The 25,408-nt window shown below is 37.4% G+C and overlaps 2 protein-coding genes across 3 annotated transcripts in view; both read right to left on the reverse strand.

The window, feature by feature from the left end:
- Positions 1–10,230, reverse strand: part of APH1B (aph-1 homolog B, gamma-secretase subunit) — a 29,257-nt gene extending 19,027 nt beyond the window's left edge. The window contains exons 1-4 of one of the 2 annotated variants that reach the window (XM_069459172.1): positions 10,084–10,230; positions 8,449–8,619; positions 3,962–4,032; positions 3,044–3,166 (exon numbers count right to left, since the gene is read on the reverse strand). In XM_069459172.1, the coding sequence (XP_069315273.1) occupies positions 3,044–3,166; positions 3,962–4,032; positions 8,449–8,619; positions 10,084–10,196 (478 nt within the window). In that variant the 5' untranslated portion in view covers positions 10,197–10,230. The remainder of the gene's footprint in view (positions 1–3,043; positions 3,167–3,961; positions 4,033–8,448; positions 8,620–10,083) is intronic. The other variant, XM_069459180.1, reaches the window with a different exon arrangement.
- Positions 10,231–19,693: 9,463 nt separating this feature from the next.
- Positions 19,694–25,408, reverse strand: part of RAB8B (RAB8B, member RAS oncogene family) — a 65,310-nt gene continuing 59,595 nt past the window's right edge. Inside the window, exons 5-8 of the mRNA XM_069459193.1 lie at positions 25,134–25,223; positions 23,945–24,010; positions 21,391–21,441; positions 19,694–20,570 (exon numbers count right to left, since the gene is read on the reverse strand). Of these exons, the coding sequence (XP_069315294.1) occupies positions 20,478–20,570; positions 21,391–21,441; positions 23,945–24,010; positions 25,134–25,223 (300 nt within the window). The 3' untranslated portion in view covers positions 19,694–20,477. The remainder of the gene's footprint in view (positions 20,571–21,390; positions 21,442–23,944; positions 24,011–25,133; positions 25,224–25,408) is intronic.

Genomic DNA, 25,408 nt, shown 5'->3' on the forward strand with positions numbered 1-25,408 from the left:
TGTTGCCCAGGCTAGAGTGAGTGCCGTGGCGTCAGCCTAGCTCACAGCAACCTCAAACTCCTGAGCTCAAGCGATCCTCCTGTCTCAGCCTCCCGAGTAGCTGGGACTACAGGCATGCACCACCATGCCCGGCTAATTTTTTCTATATATTTTTAGCTGTCCATATAATTTCTTTCTATTTTTAGCAGAGATGGGGTCTCGCTCTTGCTCAGGCTGGTCTCGAACTTCTGAGCTCAAACGATCCGCCCACCTCGGCCTCCCAGAGTGCTAGGATTACAGGCGTGAGCCACCGCGCCCGGCCCCATTTTGTTTTTTTACTGAGTATTAGTTCAAGACATTTTTTTCTTCTAAAGCATAAGGGAAGTAATTCAGAGTAATAAATCCAGTTTCCACATAATATTAGAGAAGTTACCCTCTCTCTAAATTCTGTTTTCTCATCTCAAGAACCAAATTCTCTACCTCAATAATATTCTTAGGCCATTTTAGAGTTTATAAAGCACTTAAATATATATTCTCTAAATTAATTTCATTTAATTCTTAACAACTCTGAGCTAGGCATTATTTTTGCCCTGCCTGAAAGATCAAGAAATTGAGGGTTAGATGGGAGTAGAATACTTCCTTTGCCCAGTGAATAATTCTCTTACCTCCAGGCCTGCAGGGGAAAAAAAGAATTAACTTATTCATACACATTACTTATAGACTATGCTTGTCTATAACATAGAAACTTACGTACATACAGGCATCATACAACTAACATAGATATACTACAGGTTGAGTATCCCTTATCTGAAATGCTTGGAACCAGGATTGTTTTGCATTTTGGACTTTTTAGGATTTTGGAATATTTGCATATACATGATGAACTATTTTGGGGATGGGACCCATGCCTAAACATGAAATTAATTTATGTTTCATATATACCTGGTACACATAGCCTGAAGGTAAATTTTATACAATACTTTTCATAGTTTTGTTCATGAAACAAAGTTTTGACTGCATTTTGACTGCGACACATCATCACGTTGGTGCTCAAAGTTTTGGATTTTGGAGGATTTGGGATTTTTGCATTAGGAATGCTCAACCTGTAATTAGTGACCCTACATTCCTTACTTATTCTGATTATTATTTAGGCATTTGTAATGGAATATGTTAAACATATTAAGGTATAGATTTAACTGAAATAAATGAGCTCATGTCTAAATGAATGGTAATAACAGTAGTTACAAAGAATATATAACATAAATACAACACATATAAATTTGGGGGTATTATCTTTAAATGTAATAAAAATTTCTTAAATTTATAACTCAAAGTCATGCTTCAAAGAATGATGTTATAACAATTAAGAAACTTGCACATGATAAAATAACTGTTCTTCCGTTCTTTAGGTACACTTTCACAGCATGGCCAGTCTGCCATCCTAACTTGGACAAAGACACTAAGCTGTCTTATTGAATACTGAATTTTTCCTTGAATTCACAGAAATTACAAATATAATCCGCAAATCTCTTACTTTCCTCCAAAAGAATCATTTTAAGGATCTTATGAAAACAGACTAGGTCACTGAAGGGAATTAGCACCACCTAGTGAAAGAATCCAGCAAAACTTGAGGATCAAAGAAAACTGCTTCTGTGGCAGCATAAGAGAGCTGCATAAGAGACTGTATAAGACAATATAGAAAACTGTAGCACTAACACCCCCTTATGACTATGTTTTATTAATATATATTGAACTCTAACAGACTTTAACTATGAACATTACATTTGTTTTTAAAACCTAATACTCAGTGTAATCAATCATTAATAATTTGCCAGGAATATTCTAATTATGAAATGTTTAAAAGGAAGATAATTTGCATGGATAATTTGTTGGAGGCATCATTAAATAAGTATGATCCATTAACACACTTTCCTGTCCTCTAACTTGTAGCCAGATTTAAAGCGCCTTGACTTTATCCTGTAGACCTTGGAAAGTCAAAATATTTTTGAAATAGGGAAGATTATTTTTGTGGCTGCATACGGGATGGATTCGCATGGAAAGTGTGTCAAAGAAAGACTAACCGGTTGGGGACTGAGGGTGGTGATCTAGACTGGAGATGTCAAGGCCTGAACTGAAATGGAAACAAAGGGTGTACTGAGAAGAGTGAATGAGTGTCCACCGCGGGATCCACTTGGGATCACTACAACATGCAGGATGTCTCTGAACTACTACAGTAATTTTTTAAAAACTGATCATACTTCTTTATATCTTTTCCATTATTACCTTAAACTGTTACTGGAACTCCTGCTTTTTAAATCTTATTCCTCCTACTAAAGGGTAAGCTCCTTGAAGACCTTTAGCATTGATGTTAAATAAGTAACGATGTAATTAAAAGAATGCGCTTGTGGGATCACTTATTTCAATGGCATAACTGTTGTGGAAATGACTAAAAATAGTGGGTGTTTTCTCCCTACTGTTTAAAGAATCTTCTTGTGGAATTTAGGAATTTTGCGTTAATTATGTACATTACAAACTCTCAAATTTGTGAGCATTGCATCACAATTTTTTTGCTGGTGGATGAAAAGCCAATTTGAAATGAGTTGGTCCTTTTAGCTGAATCTTTGGATAAAAAGACTAACTCACCGATTATCCTATTTTTCCTCTCAATTTCAAGATTAAACTATACTGCCTATCCCCCAAAAGTGCCACAACAACAAATTACAGATCAAGGTTTTACTGAAGATAAATATGAAATCATAAAAACCAAAAAGAGCAAACATACAGCCTTTAAAAATTTACTTCTAATATTTCAACTATACAGCAACATTGTTAGTATTGCAAAATAAAATTTAATGTAAGCTAAATTCTACTCTAAAATTCTAAAACACTCTAGCCAAAATTTTTATTTTCCTAAATGTTTTTGCTTTGTAGTGCCTAAGAATATTATGCCTTTAAAAGGCATTAACATAAACTTCTATTCACTGGAATTCCTAAGCCAGTAAATTTCAATAAGAATGATCATTTAGACCAGAAGCCTGAGGAGTCACAGCTATGAAACACATACCTGAATTGAGGAAGAACTGAGGAGAATCTCCATGAATGCCCACCGTACCTGGCCCCAGGGAGTCAGACAGGGTATTCACAAAGGAAAATACTCCACTCATGATTCCAAAGCCCAAGCCAGAAACTAAAGAGGGAGAAAAACACTGTTAAACCCTTTTCCTGCTATGATTTCTCTGCAAATCAAATTTCCAAGCACTAGGTATTAATAAGACTATTTTGTTGGCGGGGAAAGGGTGCATATGCGGTTGTTGAAGAGCAGCTGACTCTGGAAAGGCATGTGCTTGGCTGCATGAGTGGAGGGAGAAGGGGGAAGAGCAAAGGCAATGAACAGCAGAATGCAGCAGAGAAATAAAAAAAGGAGAGAAAAAGAAGATCGGGAAAGGCACAGAAGAAACAGGTGCCACAGAGGAGGACACAATGCTGAAGCTCTGGCTTTAGTTTATAACGGAGTCTACAGAGTTGTTTGGCTTAGAACTGGAATTGAGCTTAAGGGGGACTATGTATTCCTGGGCCAAACTGGGGGACCTGGATCCAATCTATAAACATAATTCTGAAAGAATAATATGCAGAGGTATTAACTGCATTAATATGAAGAATCCTTCTAGAGTAGCCAAAGTCATGCTAAACATCCAAAGTAATAGTTACATCACTTAGAAAATCTTAGTTAACGAGAGTATATACATGTTAAAAACCTAACTTTCAAACCTGGTTAATATTTAATGAACATATAGATAAGGGTCACCTGCAATCACTTTCCTTTACATAAGGAACCCAGAAAATTGGAAAAATAAATACTATACACCAACAGACTGAAGCAGTAATAAAATACTATTTGAAATTTAAAAAGATACAAAAGATAAAAATGACTTTAATGCCAAATCAGATTTTTTTTTTTTATGACACCACAGTTCTAACTTACCATAGGCCAGTAGTTGCATAGAGGGTGCTGTCTCACCTGGGCTTACACTCTTCAAACCCTCACTGGCTTTTCTAAAATAAGAACACACACATAATTAAAAAAAGAAAAGAAAAGAAAAGCAGTATATCAGGAAAGCACACAAGATACTTCAAATCCAGACATCTGAGGCTTTGGATCAGATAATATTCTACTCTAAATTTAGAATTCATTCAAACAAAACCCAGCAAAAATTTTTAATGAACTAAAATCAACCAAAATTTCCAATTAACTTTTGTCTTTTATCTGACTTCCACATAAAAGAAGTAAACAAGCCATCATGAATTGGGTTTAATGAGAAAAAAAGCAATACTTCTGAGTACTTTCTGAGCTCAGTAAACATTTAGTTTGATATCCTATGAGATCTATCACTCTGAATTTTTTTTCTCTTCCCAAAGTACCGTATTTTCATTCCCACTTTGTTGTATCTTCCACCAGGGCTATACTTATTCTGCCACTCTCCCTTGTACCTCTACTCCACAGAACCTAAATTGTACTCATCCTTCAAAATCCAGTTCAGGCAGAAATTTGTTAAAGAAGCTGCCCCTACCAATGGTTGGTAATCACTAATCTCTCCCTAATCTTAAATCCTATAATACTGATGGTCTGAACTCTCATATGGGCACTCAATCATATGATCTTTTGATTCTAAAATATTTTACATATTTGTTTTATATCCCCAATTAGGCTTCAGAGATAAAATGCTCCCCTCATACCAGGAGATAAATGAATACTTGAATGAAAGGATAGTATATTGCTCAATAAGAAATGATCTTCAGAGTGATGCTTCTGATATGGCCAGCTCACAAGCTGATCATGAGCCCCCACCCCCCACGCAAATGTGTTAGGAATTCGAGGTGTGGCTGGGCAGTTCTGCTACCTTCACTGTTACCAATCCCTGTTAGGTAGGAAACTCTGCAACAATGTAAGATCCTGACTCAAAAGATATTTAAATTATATTTACTATAAAGTACATTTATTAAGGCAATAATGGAAACAAAACACTTTAGAATGATTTTTCAGCAAGTGTTAAAACAAAACATTTAGGTTAACTCTAAGAACAGAAAAATTAACCAGGACATATTTATTTTCTGGGCATTGTGTTATTTTAAATTTCAGGGTATGCATATTCATTATGGTTGGCTTATTATTACATAAACATAAATACCATTGATTACATTAAGTTAAGGCAATACAGAATTCAACCAAAATAGTAATAAGACTAATGAAAGAGGTCCTTTGCTTTTCTAGACAAAAAAAGAAAAAAAACGATTTGCCATTTTGATGCCCTCCATTTGGAAGCACTGTTTGGTAGTGAGGACATGAGCCAGAAATGTAAGTGACCCTTTTTTCTCTGGAGCAGTAACCAACTAAAATGCCCAATTTTCCTAAGTAAAATAAACTTACCTGTCACAGTGATGTTAAAGGCTAATTAAAGCTTATGAAATACATAAAGTAGTAATAATCTCCATCAACATAATAATACAGTAGAATCAATAAATTCAGGAGGATTTGTTTTATATAAATTGCTCAGTAATAAATACAAGATTTTAGTTATTTGGTATAGCAAAATACCACTATCACAAATATATTAAGTATATAAATTCAAAAGTTTAATAAACTTCCTCATTCATGTTATAGGAGTTTGTGAGAGGAAACGAACACTAACAGTTCTCAGTGTTAACATTAGGAAGTGAGAAAGTACAAAACATTATCAGTTTTCATGTTTACTTTTGTTTTACTGAAGTGGAAAATTCTTTGTTTGCATTTACTATTGTGTTTCTGAGAACAAAAAAAGAAAATAAACAACTTTTCAAATATAAACTTTGAAAAACTACCAACAAATCATACTATCTTTCTTATTTGTTCTATTCTTTTTTGAATGGTTGTATAAGAGAGGGAGAGTATGCAAGAATATGCATACAAATTAAATATATACCATTTTAGGAATTTTAAAAAATAGATATGCCACCTAAAAATTGTAGCAATGGTTATCTTAACATATTTTTCTATAAATGGATGGTTTTCTAAAATTACAAAATATTTATGGTATCAGCATTGTAAGACAAAAATTAAATTAAATTACAAAAGTTTCAATCCAAACAGGAAAAACTCTGATGTTTGTTTTAGGCAACATACAGGAGTTTTGAGGAATGCAGAGTTGTCTGAATTGTTTTAGGCAGCATACAGTTATGTTTTAGGCAAGCTAACTCAATTCTTAAAAAAAAAATTACTGTAGAAAGGGCTACCACTTGTGGCCACATGCCAATTTCTCACTATGCAAGGCTCTGCCAGGCTGAAAGTTACTATTCATTCATTCATTCAAGACGAAGTGACTGTTCCTAAGTCAGACTCATGAAATAAATTTATTATTAGATTGCAACAATAGATATTTTGATTCAATTCTAAGTACTTATAAAAACTGGTACAAACCCTCTCTCCACATTTTAATCTTGGCACCAAATTCAGGTAGGAAAAATTTGGTGAAGGCAGTACTTTAAACTTAAAAGTTCAAAATCTACTTTGGCAGTGGAAATAGTTAAATACTTTTTTTTTTTTTTAAGAGAGAGGGTCTCACTCTGTCACTCAGGCTGGCGTACAATGGTGTGACCATAGCTCACTGTAACCTTGAACTCATGGACTCAAGCCATCCTCTTGCCTCAGCCTCTCAAGCAGCTAGGAGTACAGGTAGCACCATCACGCCCGGCTACTTTTTTATTTTTTGTAGAGATGGGGTCTTGCTGTGTTGCCCAGGCTGGTCTCAAACTCCCGGCCTCAAGTGATCCTCCCACCCTGGCCTCCCAAAGTGCTGGGATTACAGGCATATGCCACTGTGCCAAGCCTAAACAAAATATTGCTTAAGCCAAAGCCCCTATATTTTAATGTAGTATAGCATAAGAGAGCAATTTAAATGTATCTATATAAATGTTAGTCATAAATATTATAATAATTCTCACTTGTTTTAACACAACTATGTAACATCCAACATTTCTAAAATTTGCGGGGAAAATTTTGAACATTCTGAAGGCTTGGCAAAGATGCATTCTGCAAATGCAAACAAAGGCACCTGTTAATACAGGTTTGTCCTGCGAATTTCCAAAGGTCCTTTCAGAATAGTAAACATGGCTTCTCCCGGAAGCCAAAGAGGCTTCTCTGAACTTCCTATTATGAAAGCCTACAGACTGACAGCCGTAATTCCTTCCTCATGTGGCTCTACTCCCTTCCTGCCCTCATTAAAAATGCAGACTGATATTCAGCTTACAGTCCTTTGGAGCCAGAGTTAGTGCCAAGAAAAGGTTGCCATTTTAAGTGGAAACCAGGAAGAAACAAGGTAGTGAAGAGCAGCAGATATCCACTTAGTCACTCTGGTTAAGTCAGGTTTCAGAACATACAACTACCAAGGGGTTAGTAAACTCATGGGCTTAACTGTGAAATTCTGTACTAGAAATTACATTTTTTTCAAAATTAGAACCATCACATGAAAATGCAAAATGAACATGAGCCAATGATGTTGCTCACAGGAAAACCCAGCGTAATTCAAAGCTAAGTTACTAAGGGTTCAGTGCCCAGCCAGGGGCACTGCTTAGACCACACTGCAGAACACCATGCTAGACCCTGAGCACAGGTGGAAACCAGGCGCTGACAAAAAATACAGACTTTCTTTTGGAAAGGTTTGGAAGCCATAACCATGCCTTCTGAGGTCCAGGTGAAGAAAAGAGAAATGTTTAGCCTTGAAAGGAACATAATGACTACCTGAAAGAAAACATGGTTCAAACTGTGTTTCAAATCAGCGCTTTCATGTGAGGTCCTGATGAGGCCTACAGAAGACCTATTTTCTGGTCAAAAAGGGAATCTAAGGCTTTTCTTTAATGTATTTTTTTTATTATAGATTGGAAACTACAGGAAATATCATGAAATGAACTTCTCCTGTGTTCCCCTACTACAGTCAAAACAATGGAAGGCATGATCACCATAAAAATTATTGGTCTTAGGTGGTGGCAAAGAGAAGCACATATAAATTCTAAGCTAGAATGGTTTCTGTTGTTGTTTCAATGACTATTTCCCTAGCTTATTTTTCTCTGTGGCACTTATCTTCTAACATATGGTGTTAATTCATTCTTGTTCATTCATTTGTTGTCTGTCTCCTCCCACATGAGGCCAGAGACTCTTTTAATCACTGATGTACCCCCAGTGCCTAGGACAGTGTCTGGCATTGAATAAATTCTCAAAAATATTTTTTGAAGGAAGTAAGGGAGGGAGGAAGGGAGGGAAATGTCCACAAGTTAAAAGAATACTCAATATTTTCAGGCTGGAAATGTACCAATGTCTTTGCTTAGAACTACGTAGGAAGGTATGGACCCTAAATACCATCCTATAGTTAGGTTTCAAATGACCAAATCATACCTCAAATCTAACTGGGAAGAAAAAGCTAATGCAAACATTTAACTTACTTTAAAAGTTTATAATATGCAAACCGGAACAGTTCTTGGATAAAGACTGAGACCAACACTCCAAAGATCAGCAGATATTTCTGTATTGGTCCATCTCTGTTGTCAGCAATGGCTCTTGCCACGAACCAAACAAGGGATGAAAACAGTAGAGACACCAACCAGAAGAAAGCTCTGAAAAATTGGGGAGAAAAAAGTTAGAAGTGAACACAAATACAAGATTAATAATGATTTAAAAGTGAAAAAAACCTGCTTGAGAACGAACAGATTTCCTGACTTTTCAATAAGGAAAAAAAAGTCCTCATAAAGTGATGCTCTGGATCAGTTGTACACTTTCTCTGGTGAGAAAATCTTGTAGTCCAAGAGGAATGTGATATTTTCCAACAATTACTTTTTGGGTGACCCTGCTATTTGCAAGTGCGCCTGCAGACTCTATCTGCCAAGGACTGTCTAGCTGGAAACTTGGTTATTTGCTACTCTTCCTAATCAATGCTTCACCCATCAATATGCCAAAACAATAAAACATACAACCTGTAACTATTGCAATTTTCATATCCTTAAAACCTACCAGAGATTATGGACTTAAGTTTCAGATATCTGCAAAGATGAGTCTTTTCCAGGAAAATGTGTACATCTCTAGTAATAGAGTGATTGGTATAAAGTCAAAAGGTTGAAAACCTCTGCTCTGATCTAGATCAGTTTTCCAGGGTCTTACAACACTTATGTAGACTCTAATGATTACAGCAAGCTTTACAAACCTTTATCTGAAATCTCTATTGTTTTAAAAATGAATGTGATACAGCATTTTCAATACAGCTGTGGGAGATGAAGCAGCTCAGAAAAGCTGGAATCACAGGCCTAGTATGGTGCCAAGAGAGACTCATGGGGGGAGAGGAGACGTGGCATGTCCCACTCAGAAAGAGCTGCCAGACAGGTGAAAACAGGGATCATGACCACACTGGCCACCAGAGCTCGGTATTTATCAAGCGGTATTTATCAAGCTCCCAGGTGGAGCTGCACAGTCAGGTGCTTCAGTGTTTTCACAGGTGTCCACCCTTCGCTGCACACCTGAATCATCTAAAAGGAGCTTTAAAAAAAGAAAAAAACACTGAAGCCCGAGTGTCTCCTAGACATTCTGATTAAATTGATCTGGGGTAGGAGGTGGGCATCAGCATCTTTTAAAGCACCTGGCCCCCAGGTAATTCTAATTGGCAGAGAGTGAGAAAACTACTATCCTAGACTCTAACGGTTCTTAACCCTTTTTGGATTACATATGCCTTTGAGAATCTGAGGGCAATTAGGCACTCCCTCTCCAGAAAAATGAAGGATGCATATATGAACTTATCCATAATTTTTTCATACAACTTTGGCGGCTCCACGGTTCACTAAAACCCACCCATGGTCCCTAGGCAAAAGGTCTCAGGAGCCAAGCCGCGGGGCTCCGACCCACAGTGTGAGCTCCTTCCTAGGAGGGCGAGGAGCCCTGGGGGAGCAGACCTCCGCTTTCCCCTCTCAAACCTCCCCCTGTCCAAACACCCAACAAGGTTGAGCCGTTTGGTGGGTACCCGGGGGGTCGCGGGTAGCCCCGGTGGGGGAGGGGTGCCCCGGGGTCCGGGTTTCCCGGCGCAGCCGCCTCACCCGGCGATGAGGAAGATGATGCGCAACGACTCGGTGGCGATGGTGAAGATGTAGAGGGCGAGCGCAGGCCCGAAGGCAATGAAGGCGCAGCCGAAGAACACGGCCGCCGTCATGGCGACCGCGGAAGCCTGCCCGGGGGCCTGCAGAGGACGGGAGATGCTCCCGGCGCGCGCGGGGCGGGACGGAGCGGTGCCGAAGGGCGGGGCGTTGCATGGGGCGGGGCGCGGTCGCGGCGTGGGGCGGGGCGGGGCGGGGCCGCGGCGCGGGGCGGAGCGGTGCCGAGGGGCGGGGCGGGGGCGGGGCGTTGCATGGGGCGGGGCGCGGTCGCGGCGTGGGGCGGGGCGGGCCGGGGCCGCGGCGAGGGGCGGGGCATGGAGCGCGCACCTAACGGCAGGTCCCTCGGACGTCTGGGGCCGACTGCGCTATGCCGCATGTCCTGCTCCCTAGGCCGGGGGTGGGGGGTCCCCGGCGACTTTAGAGCCCAAGACGTAAGCCTCCACCATCACAGGTACACATTTATCGATCACCAGTGCCAGCCGCGAGGTGGCTGAGAAGAGGGGAGGTCCCCATCCTACCTTGAAGCCGCATGCGCCGAGAACGGGAGCAATTCCAGGTCAACTCAAGAAAAACAGCGCTGGACGGAGGCGGGATTCCTTTTGAAATAAGAGTGTTTTTTAATGCACATTTTCCCGGTCTGTATTTCCCCCATCCTCTTCCCGCCCCCCAACAACAACAACAACAACGGCACATTTTTTCTATTTGCATAATTGAGGGAACTTCGTGCTCCAACAACGTGTAAAATCTGGGCTGATAACAGCAGTGACCCAGGCATTACCCAGAGGTGGTAAAATGATGAAATGGTGGTGGCGGAAGCTGTCCTTCACAGGGATGTTTTGGCCAGCTGGTTTTAATTTTTTCTCCCAAATCTTACAAAACGTTTTTGAAGGCATTCTCTGACCGTCCTATAGCAATAGCAACATCACCCTGCTCCATCCTCTGGCAGCCCATTTATTAATAACTTGCTCATTTGTCTTCCCCATTAAAATGTAAACTGGAGGACAGGGCTTTGCTTTGTTCTTTGTTGTTTCCTCAGCGCCTGGAAGCAGCTCACTAAGTATCTGTTCAATGAATGAAATAATTTAAAAAGTGGAACTTATAAACGTCTACTATTTTATATTAATTTAACAATTTCTGAGAGGTTTAAAAATTAAAACTGGAAGATTAAGCTCCCTGACCATTTACATTTAAGATAGATTTTTCTCTATGTTGAATGAGAATAAATAATAATAATAGTTAACTCCTGGGTTATTTTGAGGAGAGTGCCTGGCACAGGGAAGTGCTATATTAAGTGTTAGCCACCCCTACTCATTCTTTAATATCCATCAGGAGTAAAACTCTTGGCAATCCACATTGAAAAGACAAACAACCAGTGGACAAAAGTTGGGACCTGAAAGGAGATGTTTTGCATTTCACCTCTGAAAATGGGCCTTCAGATAACACAACGGCAAGTATTTAGTTCTTACAGAAGAACAGAAGCACCTTTGCCCATTTAAAACAGTGATAGAAGCTGGGCGGTGGCTCACGCCTGTAATCCTAGCACTCTGGGAGGCCAAGGCGGGAGAATCGCTGGAGCTCAGGAGTTCAAGACCAGCCTGAGCAAGAGCGAGACCCCGTCTCTACTAAAAATAGAAATTAGCTGGACAACTAAAAATATACAGAAAAAATTAGCCGGGCATGGTGGTGCATGCCTGTCGTCCCAGCTACTCGGGAGGCTGAGGCAGGAGGATTGCTTGAGCCCAGGAGTTAGAGGTTGCTGTGAGCTAGGCTGATGCCACGGCACTCTAGCCTGGCCAACAGAGTGAGACTTTGTCTCAAAAAATAAAATGAAATAAAACACTGATAGGTCCTTTCAACTTACTCCCACAGAATGCTTCTTCAGACATCAGTGATGGTATTTTGAATATCTTACACAGCACCTATCAAGACTTACATTGAGACAAAAGTTCAGAGTGATAGAGTGACTTGATATTAGGTAGATTCTTCTGGTTTTATCCTGAATCAAAGTTATCAAATGCAATACATTACTTCAGCTTCATGCAAAAATGCCTTCACAGAAGCATAATACACTATGTCCTTGGTGTAAAGTAAGAAATATTCAAGAAATTTCCTGAATGCTTAATAATAACTGTTTATCATTGCTCAATATCCCTAATAGATCCATGCTTTACGTTTTGAGTTCAGGACTAGAAAAAAGTTTTGTTTCTCCCAACATATTCATATCCTCAGATTGAGAGCTAACATTATATTCAGGCTTCGCTTTGACTCTCAGGAAGCTTGGAGCTAAATTTAATACTCAGTTATAGCAACTACTCTTCTGATTTTTTTTTAAAGTTATAATTACTGCCCTGACTTCACAATAGGACTTCTTTTCCTTTACCCCCTTTTAATGCTTTGATTACCCCTATTTTACCTGAGATCTTTGTGTCTTGGTTAAAGCTGCCTCACACACTTTGGAAGTAGGCAAGGTAATGAATAATAAATATTATTCATAATGTTATACATAAATTATGTATAACAACATCCTTACCCCACCCTCAACATGTGGAACTACAAGTTGGGGGGATTTGCATTCATGATATTTTTACCATATTTCTGTTCAATTTTGGTCTCCAAGTCCAGCTGAAAAATGGGAAGGCATATGAAATGTAATGAGTCTGCCTCTCTATCTATGAAGACATCTTTTAACTGATGTCTGTTCAAATAGAAGAGGGGAAAGCAACTAGAAAACTGGCAAAATCTCCAATAAAATAGTCACCTTAGCATTCATGGTTATTTACTAGAAAAACTTACTTCAAGCTTTCACTGAGTAATAATATCATTTTCCATTCATATAATGCATTGCTGTTGCAAAGCACTTTTACACTGATTTCATCAATCCTGTTTACAAGTGACGAATTTGAGGCTAAGTAATGGTGCTATTGACTCCTGAAGTTTTTATGAACTATTAGTTTACTCCAAAGACGTGAAAACAACAACATACTAAATGATGTTGGCTAAAAGGTGATTGGGAGATGGGGACAGGTACTCCCTGTGGATATTGTTCAATAAATGTACTTGAGCTTTGTTTGTGTTCTGGAGTGTTGGTAGATTTATATTTATTCAATCATTTATTCATTCATTCAAAATATAAGTATTAGGTGCAATGTTGGGCATTGGGAATATACCAGTGAAGCAGATGTGCTCCTGTCTCCACGGAGCTTACATTTCCGCGGGGAAGGCAGACAGGGTGCTGTGGGAATATACAAGAAGGGGGAAGGGTACCCAATCCAAACTTGTGAGGTTTTGCTAAAGAAGGTAGCACCTGCTCATTCTTCCGGTCTCAGCTTAGGAGTTAGCAAAGCTAGGCAGTAGGGCAGAGATGGAAGGATGAGTGGGAAGTCCTCAAAGTGAAAGAAAAGGCATCTTTGAGGGGCAGAGGTAGTTCAGGATGGCCTGAGTGTGTGAGGAGAGGAATAAAAGACTGGAAAGGCTAACAGGGGCCAGACCACAAAGGGCCATGCAAGCAGTTGTATGCATTTTAGAGATTACCCAAAGTCATGCATTTTAACCAGTGACATAATCAGATTTGCTTTGTAAAGATATGAAAAATGGGATTCCAGGCAGGAGGTCGTTGGCATACTGCAGCATGAGATGACAGCAGCCCAAATCAGGGAATTAGCAGGAGTCTGGAGGGAAGCAGACAAACTGAAGAGAGATTCAGGAACCGCAAACAGATTTAATGACTACTGAACTACATGGAACAAGAGGGACACGTCAAGGATGATGACTTCTAGAGGTTTTTGGCTCAAGTGGTTGCTGTGGAGACAGGAAGAGGAGAGAGTATGGGAAAGGAGACGTGATAATGGGCACCATTTTGGATGCTCTGAGATTGAGAAGCTTGAGAACACTCCAAATGGAGTTGTTCAGTCGGCAAATGGATATTCAGGATCAGCACGGACCTGGATTGCAAACCTAGAATTGAGACTCTTCTGAACACTTGAAGCCTTGATAGTGGGTAGAGTCACTAGAGAGTCAGTAAAGCAAGGACAGGCCTTTGCCAAAACACCAGCACTTTAAGGTATGACAAGAGAAACTCAAAGGAAACTGAAAAGGAACAGCTAGGAGGGCACCAAGAAAACTGGAGGAATGTGGTGTGGTGGAAGTCAAGGGGAAAGACATTCCAGAAAGAAGGGCTATTAAGAGGTTAAATAAGCTACTAGTGAAATATGTCCATTGGATTTAGCCATGAGGTCATTAGTGACCCTAACAGACACAGGAGCAAAAGCCAGTCCACAAAGTGTTCTCGAATGAACATGTGGTGAGAAAAAGAGAAAAGAGGAGAAATTTAGGCTTGGAGGAGAGGAGACAGGACACCGTCTGGAGGAAGACATGCGATTGAGGGATCCATCAGAATACCCAACCCAGTTTCCTTGGTAACAAGTGATGTAGTTTGATCCTGCCGGGATCCTGCAGGACAGAGTGAAGCTACTTGCCCTGGAGGAGTCAACCTGAAGACCCAGGTTTTATTAAGCACTGTTTTGTTGACGGTACAGTATGTGAGTCTTAAGGAAGTAACACTTAGAAATAACTACATACTCAGAATTCAGCTTCAGCTTGCAAACAATACTCACTACTGAATTTTTTTTAAAAAAGGCAATGCAAGAGGAAGAAATCTTAAGAGAGAAAAACAAGGAGGGAAAATGGGTCATAAAAAATCAGATAAAATATTACTTAGCTACCTAGTTTCTTCTAAGTATCCATGGTCATAATGCCAAGATGATTTAATTTGTATTCAAATTTACAAACCATAAAAAGAAATAGCTTCATTTAGACGTCAGAGAGACAAATTACAAAGATGGTAGAATATCAGATGATCTGCAGTAGAGTTATTACCAGTGTTTCATAGAATTTCAGAGCTGGGAAAGGATTCAGGGATCATCCAATATAATTAAAAAAAAAAAACCAAACAGATAAGAAAACAAACCTAGAAAATGCCCCATTAATTAGCAGCAGAACCAACTTGCAACCTGGAAGTCTTGATTTGTAGCTCAGGCCTCTTTGTACTAGATCCAACTGCCTCAGCTGAGATATTGTTATTTTTGATAATTTATTGACCCCTGTAGCTACCTATATGAAATACTTATTTTCTCTAAAATTTATTACAATATTTACTCCAAAGGAACAAAGACTTAGTTCATAGATATTAAGCAGTTGCTATTCTTATACACAGCAGTTGCTACTTTCCTTTCATGTCATCATCCAACTACTTTTACCTTAGAAGGGTAAATATACATATTTATTTATCTTATTATTTATTTATTTTACTTGCTATGGGGCATTCTCATGTGTCCCTGGAACTAATATTGGAAAACCTAAATCTTGAGGGTAGGAAACAGAAAAGGGCAAAGAGGGTTTACTCAATTTATCAATACCTCAACAGTGTTCTGAGTGATTGATCTTAGCAAATGGAAATTCTTCTGTATTTAATAATGGTATTAAAAAAATAATAGTATAAGGTAAGGACCAGAATAAAGGCCACATAATGAAGCTTCTCATTTTATTGCTGCAATTACTGAGGCACTTATGGATTTATAATACTTCAAATCTTTCTTTAAATTAAAAAGTAAATCAAGAACAAAACTTATAAATTACACATGGCTTTCTTCAGTGGCATGTTAATTTTTATGACTACCGAAGTTCACCGATCCTTTCAACATTTATTAAATACCTACTATGTGCCAGACCCCTTATTGGGTATGGTGGATACAAAAACTAAAGATGTGTTACCCACCCTTCAGGTGCTTGGAGTCTACCTAGTAGGGAAAGAAAGTAAACAGACGACTCGAATCCAGTGCAGTAAGCAACACTTTGGGCATACACTGGAGGCTTCTAACCAGGGATGGTTGGTGGCTAAAATCTTCCCAGAGACAGCATTACTGTAAGTCTTGAAAGGCAAGCGGAAGCTAGCCAGGCAAAGAGGTAGGAAGGCAGCAGAGGGAGCAACACAAGCAAAGGAATGGAAAAGCACGATGTGTCTGGGGAACTGCAATGACTGGCGAGGTTCAAAGGTTCAATCCATTTCAGAGAGTCGTGAGTATTTTCATTACATAGTTTTTATTTTAGACGAACATTATTGTAAATAAAAAAAGTTCACCTGGAATAAAATCCATTTTTTTTTTTTTTAAAAAAAACACAGCATCAGTATCAGTACACAGTTAATGAACTGGCTTAAACAAGATTAAACACATGACAGGTCCACTTTATCTGCAGGAGCTTTTCACATTAAGCCATTGGAGCAAAAATAAAATATGTTTAAACATACACAGTAGGATAATTCTATGGAAAAACTAGATATTCTCCATTAGGGGCATGATTTTTGTCAAATAGTTTATGGTATTTTGCATTAAAGGAACTGCAGTGTCAGCTGCAAACAAACAAAATAAAACCCATCTGTAAGGCCATAGGAATGAACTATGATTCACATTTTTAAAAAAGGTAAGAAAATGAAATAAGATGTTCTATTAGTTCTTGGCAACAAGAAATGCAATTGCATATGGCACATGCATTTCAAGAAATTAAGTAAAATCTGAAAATATTCCTAAAATAATTTTTTAGGGATAAAATAATTGTTTGCTAATTTTCATTTCTGTACATTTCAGTCATTTAGATTTTTTCATAGTGAACATGAATTAATTTTATTAGTCTAAAAGAAAGATTGATTCTACTCTAAAATTGTGCTAGAATTTGAAGTTTTATTAGCATATCCTGTCCTTCCAGGTCACTCTATACATCAAGGGATTTCATTTTTAGACATTCCTTTCTGCCCACCCAGGCCCTCCACGCTTTGGATGTAACAAAAATGAAAAAGGAATGTCTTTTCTGTTTAAAAAATAAATTCTAAAAACCCTGATTACAGGAATGAGTGCTTAAAATTTGAGATAAGTAAACCAAACATACTGAAATTCAGTTTTAAAATTTTAAGCTTAGAAGCTCTTCTTTAAAGATTAAGAACTAAATTTGTAAAAGAATTTAAGTCATGAATTTGCAAAGAATGTCTGCTTACATGTATCACTTACTTATCACAGGAAAAACTTTATAAGCCTTAATACAGACTCTCAGCATTCAGAACCTGTAAAATGGAGTTATAATCTCTTACTTAGAAACTTCTGCAAAAATGTATCTATATTGCACAGCTAAATTTATTAATGGAGACAAGGAGATAATACTCTTTTTACTCTACTGGATATGACATGTATGTTCTACTCTAAACTAAGGTATCTCCTATCTTTTTCAAAGATGCCTTCAGTTCAAAACAAAACATATAATCTAAATTTTGTTGGATGCTTAAAGGCTGGCTCACTGTTTTGCTACCAGGTATTAGAATACTATTATAGTTAGCTAAATGAGGTATAATTAAAAAATAGTCCTTCAAAGTAAAGAGTATAGTCTTCTGAAAATTTATAACAAAGACTGCACAAAATGTTTATGTAAGTAGTAAGAAACCCTGCAGCACCTCCTAACTGATGCACAGGTGGATTATTTTATCATAATCTGTCTGAAGTAAAATATAGCTAAAATACGTTCCCAGTGAAACATTTTACAATCAACTGACTTACATGCTACTTAGTTACAGCTACATTTTCACTGAAACCCTCAGCATCTACTTGAAAAGGTCTAATCCAATCATTGTCAAAACTTAGCACATTGATAATAAAGTGCAGCCACTGAACCACTAATACTGCTGCAAAAATCTTCATGTACCTTACCCATAAGACCACAAAAATGTTCACAAAAAACTAGATCTTGTCAGTTTCAGCAGGGAACAGACAATTATCTTTCACTAAATTCATCTACAAATAGAAAAAATAATGCACTATATGTACATTATTAAGCAAAGTGGAATATTTATTGGGTCATTTTACCATGCAGAAAGTGAATTTCCTATGGTCTTAGCTCGATTTATATACAATTTAGCAAAGCTAAATGTAAGAAAATAGCAAGGACAATTTATTTTTATATAACAGAGCATATACTCCCAATTTGCTGCTACTTCAAAGAGCACTTTTAGACTCATCTAACTTTTTTACAGGCTCTTTCAAAGGGAAGTTCATGGAGACTAGTTGTTAGCCCATATAAGACAAAAGAAGAGAGGAAATTGAACAAAAGCAAAGCATTCTGTTAAAAAAAAAAAATGTAAAAAGCTAACCACAGAATATGTCAGTTTTGGTTTGCAGACAACCCCTGAGATATAAACCAAAGTGTTAAGACACCAAATAGTCAGAGGTAAATTACTAAGAGAATTACATTCATACATGGTGTCATAGCACTTGCCTTTTAGAAAGTACTTTGTTACCATCCAGAAAGCTTAACTGCTTGGAATTTTTTTCAGAAAATTAGTGAAAACAAGATGTTTCTAAGAAATTATTTTTTCTTTTTGAGAATATTTAACTTGAAGACAGTAGATTTACAATCAAGTTTCAATCATGGAACTGCTGATTATACTGGGACAGCAATGGCTGACTTTTAAGCCTATAGGTAACTATAAAAATTATTAAGGAGGCTAAAATTTGTCAACAGTAAGTTTGATGTACCCATTAAAAATAGCTCTGGTACATTTGCAGTTACTAAATTGTTCCCAAGTTTTCAAACAAGTAGTAAAGGTTGACCTGGTCCAAGCATTTTAAGGACATATCTTAATATGAAGCAGAATTCTCTGTGCTAGGTAACAAGCAATCCATTTAGACTTCCATCTCCTGTTCTTAACTATCAAGCACGACAGTAGCCGTTGTGAAGCAAGTTAGGCATAACAGGAAAAATAATTAACAGAATTCATTTCCATAATCACCTCTGTATTATTGCCTTCTGTGTTATGGCACTGAAGGCTAGAATAACAGCAATGACATAGTGATCTGAATTTGGCACATAATTAACACTAAATACCTTTTTTTCTTATGTGACGGTTTCATCTACAAAAGGTATACCAGTACCAGTGTTTGGTGAGAAAGGCAACTAAGCTTTCGGTGGGCTTTAGCCCACATGACTAGACTAAGTTCTATAACAATTAACCTAAACAGATGGAACTTGGTTCTACATACTCAACAACAGGTGTTATAAAACTGAAACCGTGATCATATTTTCTCTAATGAAAAGGTTGAGACTTTTCCTAGAGGCTGCACTAGGTCTAATTACCTTCATTAAAAAAATAACTCATTCAAATAAAAACAGAACCAAAAATCATTATTTTCACCAATACCAAGAGCTATCTCTATTCAATTTATATCAAAAAGTTAATCTCCCTATAGGTAAGCTTTCTGCGAGCTAAAATCTAAATCTAACTTTTGTTAACTTTTGCAGACAGGGATTATGGTAAGAATTGGGTATTACAACTAAACCAGCAAGCTAAGGGGTGAAGCTTAGAAAAAATACATTACATACCCTTATGTGACAGAACCACAGTTATATGCTGATATAAAGCCCTAAATGGTACATCTTTCTGCCTATAAAATTGCAGCTTAAGAAGTTCACAAATAGAAAAACAACAACACTCAAATATGTTACTAGTTTTAGATAAGTGAATAATTACAATAAGTCAAACGAGAGAAAGAATAGCAAATACAAACCCCAGGAAAAGTGAGATTATGGTAATTTCCAAATACAGTTTCTATAGATTAGGCAGAGGTAATCAATTTATAGCGTGATTCATTCAGCCACCCAGACTCTCTGACAAAAAGGTCAGGAGTGAGGCAAAACTCTTAATGATCTGAAGAAATAAAGACATTGTAGCCTCTGACGAATAGATGGGCATTTTTATAAAATTTTAAAATGCATTTAATGATTCTTATTTAAGAAAATCACAAATCAAAGCATTTAAATAAACGCTTCCAATGCAGTAACATTTGGCCACATGAACCAAACCAAATATCTTTTAATTTTAGTTTATTAACCTCTGCTCTAAATGTTCTGCTCTCTTTTAAACATCCCCAAATGTACAAATCTGTCTCAAATTTCATGACACAAAAGTGTGCAAACATACGTCTAAGATTGTGCTGTAATAGGGAAGGCTAACACTGATGTGCAAAGTGAAAAAGAAAGATAGCAGCTTCTGCAAAAGGCAATAAAACAAAGAAAAAACAAGTTAGGTCCTGCAAGTGTCTCCACTTCATTGCTTCCATGTTTGAAAAAAGGAGCCTGTTCCGTGAGGCTGGAATCCACGTGGCATTCTGTGTTGAGAGGTCTAAGTTGAGTGGTGCTCTCAGCAGCAGCCGGCGGTGTGATTCTGAGGCTGGGTGACCTGTGCTTTCAGAGAAGCAGGAAAGGGCCCTCTAGGTGTGCTGCAGTCTCTCAGAAAGAGTTCATCAAAGTAACGAACAACGGAAGAAACTGGTCTTCTTTGATCGGTTTTCTGTTATTTTCACTGGTCCACCTGCTCCTGCTGAATTGCTGTCGTTCTAAAAAAATAGAATATAAAGTTACCAAGGAAATAAAAGTTTCATGGTTTGATCCCAATTATCTAAAAAATGAAAATAGCAAACCAAACTGTGTGAAATATGTATTCTAGTGAAATTTCACTAGAGTATTTTATTAGAAAAGGAACTAGTTAAGCACCAGTGTTGTCTTTTTCTTTGGAAATGATGGAGTAAAAAGAGAAAAATGTCCTTAGGATAGCACTTTTTATGTTAATAATACATTAGATAGGAAGTTCCTATTTCTAGTTCAAAGAAATTATAACCAATGAAGTATAAAGTTTCAAAGGTAATGATGGAAACAATGTCAAGATACTGGTATAGGCAATCGTGTTAGAGGTAAGAAGAGTTGGTAACATAAGGTATATGGTTATATTCAGGACTCAGGTTAAAACAAATTTCCAAGGTTGTCCTAATGATCCATCACTTGCGACAGTTTCAAATTTAAGCAAACTTTAGCAACTTCAGTATCATAATTATATAGATATAAATATCTGTCACATGAAAATTGAACTAGATAATTTTATGGCAAAAATCTAATTTGTGCCATTATTATTTTCATTATTCTGATCAACATTCAATTAAAGACCACTTAAAGAGACAGATGAAAGAACTTAAACAGCTGTAGTTCAGAAATAAGAATCCTTAACAAACAGAAATGAGAACCAGCATTCAACCAAGTGAGTATCTGAGTCAGGAAAAAAATGATTTTAATATGAATATATTTTAATCAAGCCTATCATTTTCATCAAATACAAAATAAAAAAAGAGCATAATGGAAATAAAAATTATAAGTGACACAAACCATTTTTCTGTTGAGTTTTGTCATTATATCTCGTGCAAGTGTAAAAAATGCCTACAGGTAAAACAAAAATTTTCATTATTATTTAGTCAATATATTTTAAAATAGAAATATAGAATTTTCATTATTTCATCATAAATATATTACTCTAAAGTTTTAAATTGAGAAAATAACAATTGTAATCATAATATGCACCTGAATGTTACATGCTTTTTCAATTATATCATAAACGTTTTCCAAAGTTATCAAATTGTCATGCATCAAATATTTCCTTCATATAATATCTGATACAAGTTCTTAATATGATACATGTTGAGTTATGAGTAGCTTCCTCAGTACACCAAGAAGAGGGCAGAGGCTCTGTCTAAGCCACCCACATCCCCAGAGCAGGCAGGGCACAGTGTCTGGTCTAGGAAATGCTGAATGTCTCTTCAATGAGTGAATGAATGATTATGTATTATCCTGTAGCTCTAAAATTTGTCTTCACAAGCACATCTACTTTTTATTTCTGATCTCCTCTTTCAAATTACTCTCACTCTTACACTTGAGTATGTATAGTCTTCCATGTCTTCACACTCCAATATCCCAACAGTTCCTGCAGCTCAGGAAATTCCCCTCCAAGGAAATCAGTCCAATGGAAGCAGGACAAATCTGATTAATCTCAGTGATACTTTATCCATAGTGTCTTTTGACTCAAACCAAACATTTTTTAAACCCATTTAGTTTTGTTTCTACAAAGCCAAGAACCGTAAAAGCTTCTTCAGTTGTCTCACTGTTGAACACACTGTTATGTCAGCCTCTTTGTTCCCAACTACTCTTGATCCCCAAAAACTGTTTAGGAAAGGGATTATTTCCAATCCAATCAAATAGAAACAATATGGTAACTATTATTATTACTCATTGTCAGCGTCTCACTGTCACACTGGCCACCTATGAGTCTAAGTTTCTAAATAAGCCCATCTCAGTTTTCATGAGGCTAACCACACTAATTTAAAGCTCTGGAAAAATTGCTAACATTTGTATAATGCCTGGCTAGAGCAAGCAGCTCAGCAACTCCCAGCTGTATCCTTCCCTAACTCAACGCTCTCTCTAAGCCACAGCTATGATCAGGGTGCAGGTACTAACGGAGACTTAGCCTGTTCCATTAAGTCAGGGTTTATTCTGTGGAAGCAATCCTATGTGGGCCACCCCAGTGAGCGAGCTTTTCTCCTGCCTCCACCATTCAAGCTGACTTAAGTAAGGCTCCCCTCTTTCTGATGGAGTGAAATCCTTTTGTGGCAAGCAGAGAGAAGTGTTTTTCTGCTTAAGTAAGTTTGTGTAAATAAATCAGTAGAGACTTCCTGTTTCCTAACTCCCATTAGCCAACCTGAAAGAATGACTATTAGTTATTCAAAATAAAAAGTTCTGATCCGTGTCCACTGGCTAATAAAGTCATTTCAATCTCAATTTTTAGGCCGGGCGTGGTGGCTCACACCTGTAATCCTAGCACTCTGGGAGTGCCGAGGTGGGTGGATCGCTCAAGGTCAGGAGTTCGAGACCAGCCTGAGCAAGATCGAGATCCCGTCTCTACTAAAAATAGAAAGAAATTATCTGGCCAACCAAAAATATATATAGAAAAAATTAGCTGGGCATGGTGGCACATGCCTGTAGTCCCAGCTACTTGGGAGGCTGAGGCAGAGGATTGCTTAAGCCCAGGAGTTTGAGGTTGCTGTGAGCTAGGCTGACACCACGGCACTCACTCTAGCCCAGGCAACAGAGCAAGACTCTGTCTCAAAAGAAAGAAAAATCTCAATTTTTAGCCATTATGCTATGATGAACAGTGAGTAGCTTAAGAAATTAAATGTTTATGAGACCCCCAGTATTTATTAAATGAATATTACATGTATTGTTTTTATGGTCAGTTTAAAATATGTTGTTTTAAAAAGAAAACATCATCAGCAATTCTGCTCTTGTGATGAAAACCTATTCTTAGAAGATTTTAGATGATTTGGTTTTCATTAACAGCTTACTTAATGAAAATTTATTAAAGCTACTCTCTGATAAACACACTTTCTTATTTCTACTAAATGCCACTGTAGTACAATGTATTGTGTGTAATCTACTTCAAATGTGTACACTAAGGGAATCTGTTCAATAACAGTTCAACTCTCTCTTGAGAGACTGCAGACACGAAAGTAATTTAACTCTTCCGCTACAGGCTACGATAGGATGACTTGAATGATGACAGATGAGCAGAGAACACTGCCTGGTCTGCTAGTCAGGATTTCAAGCTTCCCAAACAAAGGGCAAAACTGAACTTAAACTGAACTTCTAATCTCCTGTTCAGCGAATCTTAATTGAGCAATCTAATATAACCCACGTGGAGGCTGGATGCTAGAAATTCAACAATCAGAGTCCACAAAAAAGTCAGAAGCACAAAGTGCACAAAGTGGAGGTGGGTCAACAAAAAGCAGATTTCACTAGATCAGAAAATGCCAAGGCTTTGAGAGGTGCTTGAACACAGGCACCTACGCACTGGTGCCACCACATAACAAGTCACCAAATGTTTCCTTCTTACCTCTTCTACATTTGTACTGGATTTTGCACTTGTCTCCAAGAATTTAATTCCATAGTCAATTGCTAGCTGAAAGGCAAACAGAAACATTTAAATTCAGTGAAACTTGCTTGAACATAGAAAGCATTTCTATTTTTTAGATTTTTCAAAGGTAGTATTTATTTTAGAACTCCTGTGGTTCTCAAATTTCTTTGCTTTCTTCTATTGTTTTTGGAATTTACTACTTCAACTTATGAGAAAAATGGCACAACTTCCATTTAAAATACAATTTAAGTACTTCTTTTTTTTTCTATTGTACTTTAAGTTCTCTAATATACTTACAAGAAAAACTATGAGATAAATTCCCACCCCTACAATTAACTTGGGATTAATTCGCCCCTTTTATCTGCTCCAAAAGTACAATTCTCCAACAGTTACTCTACTACTTTTAATTGCTTTTAATAAATTGGTCCATAATAGAACAAAAGCTTAAATACTGAAGTACTCCTTGCTTTGATTTCTACTGAGACAAATTGTGAACTCTTCCATATTTCCATCTACCCCCAGAAGAGTTTCTAGTTCATTTACAACACTAAAATTAAGTTTGCAATCAGATTGAAAAACAAAACACATTCTGCATATATCATTAAAAAAAAAAAAAAAAGGCTAAAGCAAAATTCCAAGACTTAAAAAGTGAAGTCAATTTAGAAAATGCCATAGAAGTAATAAGGTACACAACATAAATCTTTTTCATTACTGGACACAAAAGAGAGAAATACCTCTAAATGACACCCATAGCTTATCCATTATGACCTAAATCTAAAAAATGATTACTGTTGAAACTTCACCTATCCTATAACCTTTTGAAAGAAAACGAATTACTTTAACTTTAAAACTGAGCATTTTCACACAAATCTGAAAGAAACAGCCTGAAGTCTAAGCTGCAGGAATCCTAGAAAGGACCAATTTGTATCTCCCAGAAAACATTAGCAAATTCTTTAGGAATGAGTCATGACCACACAGTGTAAGGAGTTGGATCTCGAATACTAATTCCCACCATTCAAGTATAGATTACCTCTCTTTGTTGCTGATATCCAATTTTAAAGGATTTAAGCAGAGTTATGTTTAAAACTTAAATTGATAATTAAATACTAAGAAAAAAAAAGTTTAATGTGAGCAAATTCCAACTTTTATCCATTCAATTCAAATTTACCTTCTCCCCTCTTTCTTTTGACACTTGTCTTTTGTCATTCATATCACATTTGTTACCCAGGATCATTCTTTCAACATCTGAAGAGGCATGCTGCAGGGAGAAAACAATATGCTACCAAAACAGCCTGAGAAAAATTGGTTATTCAATAGACAAATCCTAACCTGTCAGAAACACATCTGTGGATTTAATAATTAGGCAAATAATCTTTCATTCCACACAGGGCTTGATCCAGAGAAAGTTTAAAGACGGGAGGAGGGAAAAAGTCACAGCATAAG

This window comes from Eulemur rufifrons, chromosome 2 (genome assembly GCF_041146395.1).
Source record: "Eulemur rufifrons isolate Redbay chromosome 2, OSU_ERuf_1, whole genome shotgun sequence".
NCBI lineage: Eukaryota > Metazoa > Chordata > Mammalia > Primates > Lemuridae > Eulemur > Eulemur rufifrons.